Source organism: Canis lupus, chromosome 35 (genome assembly GCF_011100685.1).
Source record: "Canis lupus familiaris isolate Mischka breed German Shepherd chromosome 35, alternate assembly UU_Cfam_GSD_1.0, whole genome shotgun sequence".
NCBI lineage: Eukaryota > Metazoa > Chordata > Mammalia > Carnivora > Canidae > Canis > Canis lupus.
This window is the reverse complement of record NC_049256.1, coordinates 26939026-26951944: the sequence shown is the minus strand read 5'-3', so window position 1 is coordinate 26951944 and position 12919 is coordinate 26939026. Positions and strand designations below refer to the sequence as shown.

Sequence of the window (12919 nt, the reverse complement as noted above, 5' to 3'; positions counted from 1 at the left end):
AGCGGTAACTACAGCCTAATCGACTTATAAACCTTAATTTCATTTCACGTTCACATCCGCTTTATGAAGTTACTTGTTCACCTGCCCACGTCTCCTCGACTCGGAGAATCCAGAGACAATCACAACAGAGTGCCCCGTACTGTCACCCCTACAAGCACTCTCTCCTCTAGCGCTGTCCACACCAAGGAAGCCCCGGGGGGCAAGCACTAGAATTAGATGAACTGCTGCATTCCCGAGGCCGCCTGACCCCGAGGGCTGGGCGTCCTGCAGCGGAGCCGGAGCTGGGCGGGGAGGTGGCCACCGAGACGCAGGGACCTCTGAGGTCCTAGAGAGGACCGGAAAGCTCCCGGAAGGCGACTGGGCTCAGGCTGCTGACGCACTTCCGGCCTCCGTGGCTGCTCAGCTGTTGGGGATCCGCTGCCCGCGGCGGCCCTGAAGTTTCCCTGGTCCGAAGGTGAGTCTCGGCCCTGGGCCCCTTACTCCGGGAAATGGAAGGTCCGCGCCTTGGCGTAGGGGCCCGGGACGCCTTCTGAAGTCGGGGCCGAGTGGGAGTCCCGTGGGAGGGACCCCCACTGGGGGTGTCTGAGAGCGGCCGTGCGCGGGGGCGGTTGTTGGCCTTTGAACAGTATCAACTGCTCTTGCTGTCCCTGGCTTCTGCTCTTTGCATGGCTCCTTTTCTCTCTTAAGGGCTCCACTTAGATGTTTATCACCTCCCACCACCCTATCTTCTAGGCCTTCCATTTATTTGATAACTCGGTGTCACATTGGTTTTCCTTACAGTACTTATATCACCTAGTTCTTACTTCATTTGCTTAGCTCCTTACCCACTTTTGTCGTTGTTAATGTTACTCTTGGTTTTCCTCTTGGAACGTAAGCTCCAGCAAAACAGAGATTCTGTGTTTTTCACAGTTGTATCTCTAGCGCCTCACAAAGTGGCCTGGAATGTTGTAGGTGCTTGGGAAACAATTGTTGAGTAAAATGAGTGAATAAATGGCAATAACATCTATCTAGAACACAAACAGGAATCAGGATATCAGAAGAAATCAAATGGGAAACCTTGGCGTAATATAAACAGCCCCAAATTTATGCAGTATATTTAAAAAATACTAGAGTCTTAAACAGTTGTCAAAATTCAGTTTCTTGTGGTTGTAGGACTGAAGTTCCTGGTAGAACTGAGGTCCCCCCTGCTTGCTGGCTGCCAGCAGGAGACTGACCTCAGCTTCTAGAGGTTGCCGGCATTTCTTTACACTGACTTCCCTCCACTGACAAGCCAGGAAATGAGCCTCAAATCCTCCTCAGAGCTTCGTTTGACATCTTCTGCTACCAGCCAGGGACTACTCTACTTTTAAAGAGCTCAAGTACGTAGTTTAGCCCTACCCAGAGATCAGCTGGTGTCTCCCCATCATAAGATCAACTAATTAGTAACCTGAATTATGTTGCTGGGTGAATTTAGGAGACCCCAGGCCCTGAGGCTTTGACCTAGCCCATCCGAAAGGTTCTTGGTTTTGTCATATGAAGAATTCAAGGACAGACACAGCACAGTAATGATACATCCTCAAGATGTGAGCGAGGTGAGTTCCAGTGAGTGAGCAAGTGAGTGCCAATGCATTGCTGGCCACTGCTATTTATTTGGGTTTCTTTTATTGACAGTTGTCAGTAAGGGAATGGAATATTCACTATTTGGGGCAGGGATTTCTTGGAAGTAGGGTTTTGTGCTGCTTTGATTGGCTTCTTGTGGCTTTGTTTTGGAGTGCTGCCAGGACAAGTCTCTGACCTTCCCAACAGGGCCCTCCAGGCATCCTGTTAGAGCCTTACTGCCTGCTCTAAAACTTTCATCTTAATTATACCTTTTGCCATATAAACCAACAATGAGAAGAGAAATACTAGAAGACAGAGATCATGAGTCCATCTTTGAATTCTGCCTACTACAATAATATATTCATTTTGCAGTTGATGGATTTTGGGGTTGTTTCTAGTTTGGAACTATTATGAATAAAGCTGCTCTGAACATGTATTTAGCTTTTAGTGGAGTAAACTCTCATTTCTATAGGAACTGTATCCAGGAGTGGAATTACTCAGTCGTAGTGTACACCTGTGTGCCACCTGTTAAAGAATGACAGCACTGTTCCTCAGTATCTGAGATACAGAGCTGAAGACGTATGCTGACTGGGTGCAGAGGAGATTGCTGATCTTGTGAAGCATGCAGTTCAATATTGCTGGGGTTAGGTGGACTGATACCATCTGTGGAAGCACGATTTCATGGAACAGACTATTGTCCATTAGTTGGCACTCAGATGTATTTATTGGAGTGAGTTATTCTGAATGGGCTGATTTTCAAAAGCTATGGATTGTCATGAATTGATTGACTTGCAGAAACATGTTCTCTGAAGTGAATTGTTGAGTGATTGAATAAACTAGATCTGGGTGACTTGACACAATGGGTACAGACCAAGCAGTCTTTTCCTAGAAGGAGGGTACTTTTTTTTTTTTTTTTCATTCTAAAGCTTTAGTAGGTAATTCTTTTTTTTTTTTTTTTAATTTATTTATGATAGTCACAGAGAGAGAGAGAGAGGCAGAGACACAGGCAGAGGGAGAAGCAGGCTCCATGCACTGGGAGCCTGATGTGGGATTCGATCCGGGGTCTCCAGGATCGCGCCCTGGGCCAAAGGCAGGCGCCAAACTGCTGCGCCACCCAGGGATCCCCTTTAGTAGGTAATTCTAAAGAATTTTCCAAAGTGTTTGCATATACTGAACTATCAGCATTCATATGTAAGCATTCCATTTGTTCCATATGCTTGCGATTTACCTTTAAATTATGAGAGGTGTATTTACTTTAAGAATTTTTTACATTAAGTGCATAATTCTTCAGTATTTCTATTCTCCTGACAAGAACCTTAAGACACTGTAACATTTTACTGAGCTGCACATCCACCACATCTTGTCATTATACATTAGATTTTAATTTCATATCCTTCTTTTGTGTCATAAAACATTCTTATGTAAAAAAAAAAATGTGACAAAATCTATCCTTTGGATAGAAGGATGTGAAAATTGCACATCTTCCCTGCCCCAATTACTCTTTTTCCGTCCCCAAAGACCAGGGAATTCAAATGTATTCTTTTTTTTATATACAACTAATAGCATGTTAATCATACTCCTTCTTCCCCTAGCTCTTTTCACTTAACTGTATTTTGGCAGTCCTTTCATATCTGTACATAAAGAACTTTCTCAGATTTATTTATTTATTTATTTATTTATTTATTTATTTATTTTCTCAGTTTTAAAACTGCATCATAATCCAATACACTGATGACTATAATCTGTCTAAGCAGCCCTGTACTGGCCACCATTCATGTTGTTCCCAGTCTTTTCTGTCACAAAGCAGCGCTTCAGTAAGCAACCTTGAACATAGAGCATTTTACATATGACTGAATAGAGACTTTTTACCATAATCATTTCAACTTATTGTCATATTTTGTTGGTTCTTAGGGTTCTGTTATTTCTTCTATTTTACACCTTCTCTCTGAGTTCACTTTTGTTTGCTAAACTGCATCCTTGACTTTTAGGAGGGGGTCTCTGGGTAGCATATGACTTTACTTTGCTCCCACTGTTTACTTCTCTTTGGCTGGGGGCAGATTCTGTGTTGACAGTCCTTTTTCCCACCCCGATTGCATTCAGGACTCCCTCCACTTCTGCTCATGAGTGGTTTGCTGTGTCCTTAGGGGGTATCTGGCTCTGTTTCTAGGGCAGCTTTTAAGGCTGTCTCTTGTTCTCAGTAGGCTGTGGTTTCACTGTATTCTGTCTCCATGTGTACTCTTGATCCGAGAAGTCATGCCTTCATTTCTGGAAAATTTTGTTTTATTCTCAGTGATTTATTTCTCAGCCATTCGCCACATTCTTCTCTCTTGAGCCTCCTATATTAAAGTCATATTCTCTCAACATAGCCCCTTTCTTATTAATTGCTCTGTAATTTTCATCTCTTGCTGCATTCAGAGTGAAGTCTAGTGTTGTCAAATACTAAACAGTTAAAAATCACTGTTTTTTCTTCAAATGTATTCTTTCTGTTATCTTCTAATGTATTTTCAGTGTTAAAGTTTTTTGGTTTTTTTTTTTTTTTTTAAGTTTCTAATTCTTTTTTATATCTACCTGATAACTACATTTTACCTGTTTTGGTTTCACTGTATTTCTCAAAATCACTTTTTTAAAAAAAATTTATTTATGATAGTCACACACAGAGAGAGAGAGGCAGAGACACAGGCAGAGGGAGAAACAGGCTCCATGCACCGGGAGCCCGACGTGGGATTCGATCCCGGGTCTCCAGGATCGTGCCCTGGGCCAAAGGCAGGTGCCAAACCGCTGTGCCACCCAGGAATCCCCTCAAAATCACTTTAAAAATTTCTTGGACTATAGAATAAATTTCATTCCAAGAGAATTACTATTTTAACTGTTGATTGGTTTTCTTAGGGTTAGAGTTTTACATGTTTTGGAATTTCTTTTGAGTGGAAAACTGTTGTAGATTTCTCTCACTTAGATGTAGTGCTATATGCTGAGCATGGTAGGTTACATCTAAGACCCTTCTTGGGTCTTATATCTAGTGCTTTCGTGTTGCTGTCCCCAGCAATTATTAGGGTGTGCAGACCTAGTATGGGGCCACCAGCTTCTGGGCTTCATTACTGCAAATGAGGCTGGTCCTGTCCGTTGGCCCCTGGGCCTGTAACTTCTGATAAAGCTGTAGGCTGTCAGCATCAGAAAGTTAGCCTGAATGCCTATAGTCTGACACACACCACTCTGAGTCTTTAATCCCCGGGAGTTGAATTCTAAGCTGTCCCTGGCTGATTTTTATCTTGTGTTTGTGGCTGGCCATTTCTTTTTCTTTCTTTTTATATATCATCTTTTAATGTTTGGAGCCAGTTGGTAATTAAGCATAACTGGCTATGCTGTGTTACTCTGGAAATCTGAATCCAGTCTTTGATTTGTTGCTTTTGAGCTGCCATTGGGATGTTCAGGGTTATAAGCTTCGCGGGATCTAGAGGAAGGTCACCACTGGTCATAGTTTGTCCTGACCTTTATCGAATATTTCTTCCAGGTTTTTCAACTATCTACTAAATATTGGCCTATGAATTCAGTGTTTTATTTTATTCGAGCTAAAAAGGAGGATATTCAATTCATTAATACTGCTTTGCTAATAATACCAGGTAATTTTTATTTAGCAGTTGCTATGGGCCAGGTAAGCTTTGTGCTAAGCTTTTTATATGCATTACCTTATATAATTATCAGAATAGTCTTAAAAGTGGAGTGCTTTGGTCACTCCCACTTTTGAGAGGCCACATGATTTGAATATTACTCACTTGGCAGCACTGTTTCTCTAAAGACGATTTTAAAGAACTCATTCCATTTGGTTCATCAGATGTGTATTAAGTACTTGCTTCTTCCTCGGAAATGAGACAATGCCAAATTGTGCATAATTGAATCCGGGCACATAAGTGAATAAATCAGGTAAATAAAACATTGACAAGTCATCCATAATTTTGTGGCAAATCTAGACTTGTAAATCTTCTAGGCATTTTGTCATAAGAGGTGTTTGGGATCTGTAGCAGGTTGGGATGTAGTTGGGAGTGTAGACAGATGGGAGGGCTGCTTGGGAACTCTGGATAATGCATACAGATCCTGGGTGTGGCAGAGACTTGGGGAGAATAGAAAGAGGCTGTTTCTGTTTCCCCGTCCTTCTTCCTTTCCATTTCCTTGCTATAGCATGATGCAGTGAAAAGGGAGAATTTATTTACTCATCCAGAAAACATCCATAGAGCACTTGCAGTGGACTAGCACTGTATTAGGCATACAGGTAAAGACAGGGTTCACGGTGGCACAAGACCAGGAGGTAAATCCTAAGCCCAGGCACTGTGGGGAGAGCAACACAGAAAATTGAGAGGCTGCCCCACCCAAGGCCTTGGGTATGTGAGGAATCTGCTTGTTCTGCTCCATGGTGTCTCAGTAGCATTCAGGTGCAACCCCATAATCACAGACCAGTTTTTGCCTGTAAATCTAATCCCATGGGAAACCACATTTTTAATAATAATGAAACCCAATGCCAAGTCATAGGGATTCTCAGACTTATAGTCTTCCTGTACTGAAGACTCAAAAATCCTGACACCTAAATCCTGCAGTAAGGAGTAAAAACAGTGCAGTTGTTGGCCATGGACATTGGCAAAGGGTAAGCTCCACAATCTTTGTTAACTTACCATATTCTCATCACAATTTTATGTAAATATTGCACTAATGTCTGTCCCACTGTAAATGCCATGAAGACAAGGACCGTGTGTTTTTCCTCTCACTGCTATGGCCTCGGCACCCCACACCACGCCAGGCATCTGGTAGGCACATGGCATTTGCATGAATGGAATATAAATACATATTCCCACAATAAAGCATATCTGAAAAACTTCTAAATTGTCTCAGACATTAAGAATTCTGTTAACACAAGACTGAAGTAATCTATAAAACTCAAATTCTACCATGAAAGTAAACTGCCTTTGTAACCACCATTCTACCTCCCAACTTAAGTGCTACAGCCCTACAAATACTCTTACCATTTCCTTCCTGAATCATACTCCGTTTTTCTTTAAAATACAGATCTGACAATGAAGTAAAGCTTTAATGCCCCTTGGTTTTCCATATACTAAACTCTAAACATCTTAGTCTAGAGTTCAGGCTGCTTTCTACTGCAGTGTATCTTTCCATCCTGACCTCTTCGCACACCTTCTACCCATTCTCTGTGGCCTGGCAGTCAGCCTCCAAGACCCCTGCACAGTGTGCCTGCAAATAGCTGAGGTCCTGTTGTTTGCTTGGCCTGTCATGTTGAACCCCCTCTCAGTGCCCTGTCCGTGCCTGACAAGTTTCTTTTTGTTCTTTCAGACCTAATTCAAACCCACTTGCTCCTAAGCCACATTCTTTCAGTGCTCCATACCCAGTCAGAATTATTTTTTTCTACTCTTTGCTTTCTAGTTATCTAGTTGAATCCTCTGTGATAGCACTCATCATTTGATTTTATCACTAGTTTTACGTGTTCGGTTCTTTACCTGATGCTACTGTAATTTGTCTACCAGGCTTTCCAATTACTACTATTTGTTTGTTTTCTTGCAGTAAGAATTTCAAATAATACAAAAGTCAGAAGAAGTACAGAGAGTATTCTGTGAAAAGTAAATTTCCCTTCTCTTGTTTGCACTTAACCTAGTTCCCTCCCTAGTAGCCAGCCCTGGGCATCAGGTTTTCTTTGCTATAATAATGTGGTGTACAAACAGATATAAAATTCTGATGGCCTGTGGCAGTAAACATTTAATTAGCACATGAATCTGTGGGTTCACCTGATCCACGCAGGGCTGGCTTGTGTACCTGCAGTGAGCTGTGGGTCCGCCAAGCAGTTCTACAGACCTCATCCTGGCTTACGCACATGTCTGGGGGTTGGCTGGCTGTCAGCTGAACCAGGTGGGTCCATCTGTCCCATTGGGATGGCGGGTCCGGTCCCACAGGCCTCTTTCATCGGGAAGCCAGCAGATCCTCCTTGCAGTTGTGGGGGGGAAGGGCAAGCCAGCTAGCTGAGTCACACAAGTACTTCCCAAGCCTTTGTTTGGGTGACATTTGCTGGTGTACCACTGGGCAAGTCTGGTCATATGTTTGAGGACAGAATCAGTGGGAGGCCACTGCAATACGTGGCTATGGGGAAGAGTGAAGACTTGAGACAAGTGATGTATTCTGCCATATGCTTTTTTCCAGGTTCTAGACTATATTAGTAAAACCCTATATACGTTTTTATGAACATAAATGATAGCATGATATTCATTGTTCCTATACTTCACTTTTTCCTCCACTACTTTTTAATTTCCATGAATATATAATGTTTCATCATCAGGTGTATCCTCTTAAAAAGAATATCTCAGGAAATCTTAAATGAGGCTCCCCTTCATCCCAGGCTGGAGTGAACCTTCCAAATTAACCCCAGAATGGCTTCAACAGAGGGACAGGATGGACTTACTATTGTGAAGGTGGAGGAAGACCCTATCTGGGACCAGGAAACCTACCTTCGAGAGAACAGCTTTTCTAGCCAGGAGGTCTCCCGCCAACTTTTTAGGCACTTCTGTTACCAGGAGACCCCTGGGCCCCGAGAGGCCCTCACCCAGCTCCGGGAGCTGTGCCGACGCTGGCTGCGCCCGGAAACCCACAGCAAGGAGCAGATCCTGGAGCTGCTGGTGCTGGAGCAGTTCCTGATCATCCTGCCTGAGGAGCTCCAGGCCTGGGTGCGGGAGCAGCACCCCGAGAGTGGGGAGCAGGCCGTGGCTGTGGTTGAAGATCTGGAGAGGGAGCTTAGTGAGCCTGAGAACCAGGTGAGAGGAGGAATGTGGACTCTCCAACACTGAGTTCTATGAAGGGTGAAGTTTGCTGACTCAGGCTGGCTGCAGCCAATTCTCAGCTGCTGTTGAACAAACTGCCCCAAGCCTTAGTGGCTTAAAAAACCCAAATATTATCTCATGGTTTCTATAAGTCAGGATTTAGGACATTACTTAGGAGGATCTCTCCTGAGGTTGCAGTGAAAAAAAAAAAATTTTTTTTTTAACATGGATTCCCTTTTTACCAGTCTTATAAGGCTGGGGTGATCTCATCCACTCTCCCAAGGTAGAGAGGGAAACTGAGGATACACAGTGAGTCAGGGCAACTCTTGTTAATCCCCATTACCCAGAACCCAGACACAATGAGGCAAGGGGTAGCTCTGGGGTGCAGAGCTTCTTTGTGATTACCTGTCTCAGCCCTGTGCCGTGAGGAGCCTGCCCCAGGAGAGTATCTGAATGCTTGACTGGGGCTGGTGGATTCCCCTCCAGGATGGCTCCCTCCCATGATTGCTAGGAGGGGCACCAGTTCCTCAGTGGCTTTTGGCAGGAGGCTTAGGTTCTTTGCTATGTGGATTTCTGCCTAGGCCTCATTGAGTATCCTCTGGCATCAGCCAGCTTCTAGAGAGACAGAGAAGGAGAATGAGGGTGCTTTCTATGACTTGGTCTCTGAAATTTGTAGCATCACTTCTGCCATGTATTTTATTCTGTGGCAATGAGTCACTAAGTACAGTGCACTCTCAAGGATGGGGAATTAGGCTCCACCTTTTAAAGGAAGGAGTATCCAAGAACTTAGGAAAAACATTGTAAACCAGCACAAACACACCAGGCCCCCTTGATCTCCCCATCTGCTTGTGCATGTGAAATCAACCTCTGGGCCTCTCCCTGTGCCATTCCTCGACAGAATGTTCCATATGCTTCCATTTGATGTCTTTCAGTGAGTATTAGCCTGGGTTCCTGTGTCCCTTCTCATGATCCCAAATATACTTACCTGCCTCCAGGCCCCAGATGACGAACATGGCCATTCTGGAGCGCTCTCAGAGGATGTGGTGTGTTTGAAGGCCAAGCAGGAATCGATAGCCATCCAGCTTCAGTCTGTGGTGACTCAGTTCAAAGGTGAATCTTTAGATCCCCACAGATTTGGAGAACAAGGTAAGGATTTTGAGGGGTCCACTCGGTGTTTCTGGTGGCTCTGCAGAGAATAATAGTTAAGGCTGTGGATTCTGGGGTCAGTTTGCCTGGGTTAGAACTTTCTACTTCTCTGTAGCTCTGACAACAGGCCGGTCAGGTAAACTTCCCTGTCCTTCAGTTTATGTGACTGTAGGATGGACGTAATCACAGTCCCTTAATCTTAGAGTTGTGTGGACATTTAGTAAGTTAATACAGGTAAAACAGATAGATCAGTGCCTGCTTACCTTTCTGGCCCCTCACCCTCCAGCCGTGTTAGCAGGGCTGCTCACCCTGCTCTGGTCTCAGTATCCTCATTGATCCCTGTTGTACTTCCCACCGCCCGTTTTGCATTCTGAGAACATGTGTGTTTTGATAGGGACTTCCTGTGCCCATCTTGGTGCTCTTTTATAAAGGGAGAAGGATGACATTATCTGGTGCATTTATTATCCCAGGTGGCGAAACTGTACCGGAAAGCCAGGAATCAGGATTGAAGGAAGAAGTCTTGAAAGAAATGGAACATTTTGGAAATGGCAGACTCCAAAGAGATGCTCCTCTAGATTCTAAGTACGGAGAAATTTGTAAGCAGGAGAGCAGAGTAGAAGAGTGGAGGGGACAGGCCACTGGAGAGAGACGACACAGGTGCAGTGAGTGTGGGAAAGGCTTTACTCAGAGTTCGGTCCTCATTCAGCACCAGAGAACCCACACGGGGGAGAAGCCATATGAGTGTGAGGAGTGTGGGAAAGCCTTCAGCCAGAGATCAGGCCTGATGGAACACCAGCGGAGCCACACCGGAGAGAAGCCCTATCAGTGTAAGGAGTGCGGGAAGGCCTTCAGTGCCAGCAATGGTCTCATTAGACACAGGAGAATCCACACGGGGGAGAAACCCTATGAGTGTGAGGCATGTGGGAAAGCCTTCCGCCTGAGCTCATACCTCGTTCAGCATCAGAGAATACACACTGGGGAGAAACGCTACCGGTGTCACGAGTGTGGGAAGGCCTTCAGTCAGAATGCAGGGCTTTTCCAGCACCTGCGCATCCACACAGGGGAGAAGCCCTATCCGTGTAGCCAGTGTGGGAAGCGCTTTAGCAGGCGAACACTCCTCATCAAGCACCAGAGAAGCCACACCGGGGAGAGGCCGTACGAGTGTGAGGAGTGTGGGAAGGCCTTCAGTCACCACTGCAACCTTATGAGGCATTTTAGAATCCATACTGTTGCCAAACTAGACTCATTCCACGAACTCCCAGACCCTTAAATCGGGCCATCTTGGATAGTAAGATTTTCAAGTGGGTTATTTTGTTTTTACCAAGTGTATTCTGCTCTGGAATGCATAGCTTTGTCTGCAGACTGGGTGCTGGTGTCTTCTGGGTGAATGGCTGTGGGCACAGGTTACCTGGCAGCGTCTTCCTTCTCTGTCCCTTGGTTCATTTCTGATCATTTCCCTAAAAAGAGACCAAAAGTTACCTGGAAATAAGTTGGTATGGAGGGCTGTTCTTGAGTAACACTGAATGCCAAGCAACTCAAAAAGACTAGCATCTGTGTATACTTTTTTTTTTTTTTTTTTTTTTTTATTCATGAGAGACGGGGCGGGGGTGGGAGGCAGAGACATAGGCAGAGGGAGAAGCAGGCACCATGCAGGGAGTCTGATGTTGGACTCAATCCTGGGACTCAGTATCACGCCCTGAGCCGAAGGCAGATGCTTAGCGGCTGAGCCACCCAGGCATCCCTTTGTGTATACTTTTTAAAGATGGGCAGACTAAAAGGATATTTAGATGTGAAGGTTCCCCCCACCCCCGTAAAAGTACATTTTAAACACACTGAAGGTTTTGGGAATAAGAATCCTTGCCATTCGCATAGGCAGTCGTCACCATAGTCTGAGGAAAGAGGTAGATGATCTCCTTGGTGCTTTCATCAGAACGAGCAGCGTGCTCACCAACTATGCTGCATGACACTTGCAGTCACGGCATTTAGGGCCGCATGCCTTTGATACCTACATGCAGGTCGATACCATATTTAAAGTCCTCCATTTTGTTATCAGTAATAAGGGGTGCTTGAAAGTGTACACACTATACTCTTCCTGTCGGCATCACTGCCCTGCCCCTGCCCTTTGGAGATTAGTCGGGTGCCTTAGCAGACAGCATCACCGAAGCTCTGTAAAGAGGACCCATAGCCCTCAGGCCGCCTGCTCTTAGCTGGGGAGACCAGCTTGCCCAGGCCACTTACTGTCAGAGTAACACACCAGCTCTGGCACCAGATGTCTGGGCTCCAATCCTGCCCATCTGGTTGGGAGCCTTGTGACCTTGGGTAACTTAGTCGAATGACCTGATGCTATGGTCTCCCCATCTGTAATAAGGGGTGATTAATGTGCCCTTCCAACAGGGCACACAGGATTAAATTAATGCAAACTTTAAAACACTTAAGACAGCTCTCAGAAAATGTGCATTAGGATTTATAAAAGAAATAATATTGTCTAATGAGTGCAGGTGGAGTTGTAAGTATGTTGGAACTAAGGATATTAAATGCCTCTGCTGGTATTCTCATTATACTTTTCCCAAAGGTCAAAATCAGAAGCTGAACTTCCAAAGAGAGGAAATAAAAGTTCAGCTTAAAATATGCTGTACTAAATCTTTGTCTTTGGAGTTTATAAAAAGCTAGGGATGTGTGTATATATATTTGGTTTTCCTTAGAGCTTGGGGACCATAGCAAAAGAAAAACTCTTTAAAATTCCTGGACTGTTTTATCTGTGAATAGAACAATTAGTTAAAATCCGATTATCTGTAACAATGCTTACCGATTTTTAGAGTATCTACAAATCACCTGGGATCTTCTTAAAATACAGACTAAAAAATTCAGACTGGAGGCTAGAATCAGCATTTTCAGCAAGCTTCCCGTGCTGCTGCTGCTGCTGCTGCTGCTACTGCTGGTTCCCAGAGCACACTCAGTGCCACCACAAGCCCTGAATACTGGTGTGGTCCTTCAGATAAGCGAAGGGCGCCAAGCAGATCTGCTCTCCTTCCCATGCCTCTTTCCCCTGTAGCCTCCTTGGACAGCAGTGTGTAATCCCTGAACTGGGCTCCCCACAGGCAAATGCAGCCTGATCTTCACCCGGCGGTGTTTGCCTAGAGGAGGCTGCTCCTCATCCTTCCTCCATACACACCCTAAGAGAGAGGGCAGAGCAGCTGTTCAGTGCTTGTGAGCATGCTGTAGACCTGCCGGTCCTCACCCTTGGCCGTCTCATGGGCTTTCTGGGCAGTCAGGACACAAGAGCCAGGTCTCCACTGAGATGTCCTTACCTGTGGTGCTACCATATGCCACCCTGAACTTGTTTGGTTCCTCTGGGTCTCCTTCTCCAGTTCTCAGACAGCCCCTTCCCT

The 12919-nt window shown here is 45.0% G+C and overlaps 1 protein-coding gene across 5 annotated transcripts; it reads left to right on the top strand.

The window, feature by feature from the left end:
- Positions 1–330: 330 nt before the first annotated feature.
- Positions 331–12161, top strand: ZSCAN31 (zinc finger and SCAN domain containing 31). Of its 5 annotated transcripts, none has more exons than XM_038584450.1 (6): positions 331–454; positions 1153–1358; positions 1454–1571; positions 7967–8378; positions 9380–9530; positions 10001–12161. In XM_038584450.1, the coding sequence occupies exons 4-6, from the start codon at positions 7998–8000 to the stop codon at positions 10798–10800; spliced, it is 1332 nt and encodes a 443-aa protein (XP_038440378.1). In that variant the 5' UTR covers positions 331–454; positions 1153–1358; positions 1454–1571; positions 7967–7997; the 3' UTR covers positions 10801–12161. The 5 variants fall into 5 exon arrangements, with proteins under 5 accessions (XP_038440378.1, XP_038440375.1, XP_038440374.1 ...); XM_038584447.1 differs by having other exon boundaries at positions 7907–8378; XM_038584448.1 differs by lacking the exon at positions 1153–1358 and having other exon boundaries at positions 416–454; positions 7907–8378.
- The last annotated feature ends 758 nt before the right edge of the window (positions 12162–12919 follow it).

What these genes read in the sequence shown, in the direction of transcription:
- ZSCAN31 (XM_038584450.1), top strand. Translation starts at nt 7,998, where the DNA reads ATGGCTTCAACAGAGGGACAGGATGGACTTACTATTGTGAAGGTGGAG. An exon ending in TTAGTGAGCCTGAGAACCAG is followed by an intron (nt 8,379 to 9,379) that starts GTGAGAGGAGGA and finishes ACCTGCCTCCAG; the next exon opens with GCCCCAGATGACGAACATGG. An exon ending in CCACAGATTTGGAGAACAAG is followed by an intron (nt 9,531 to 10,000) that starts GTAAGGATTTTG and finishes TTATTATCCCAG; the next exon opens with GTGGCGAAACTGTACCGGAA.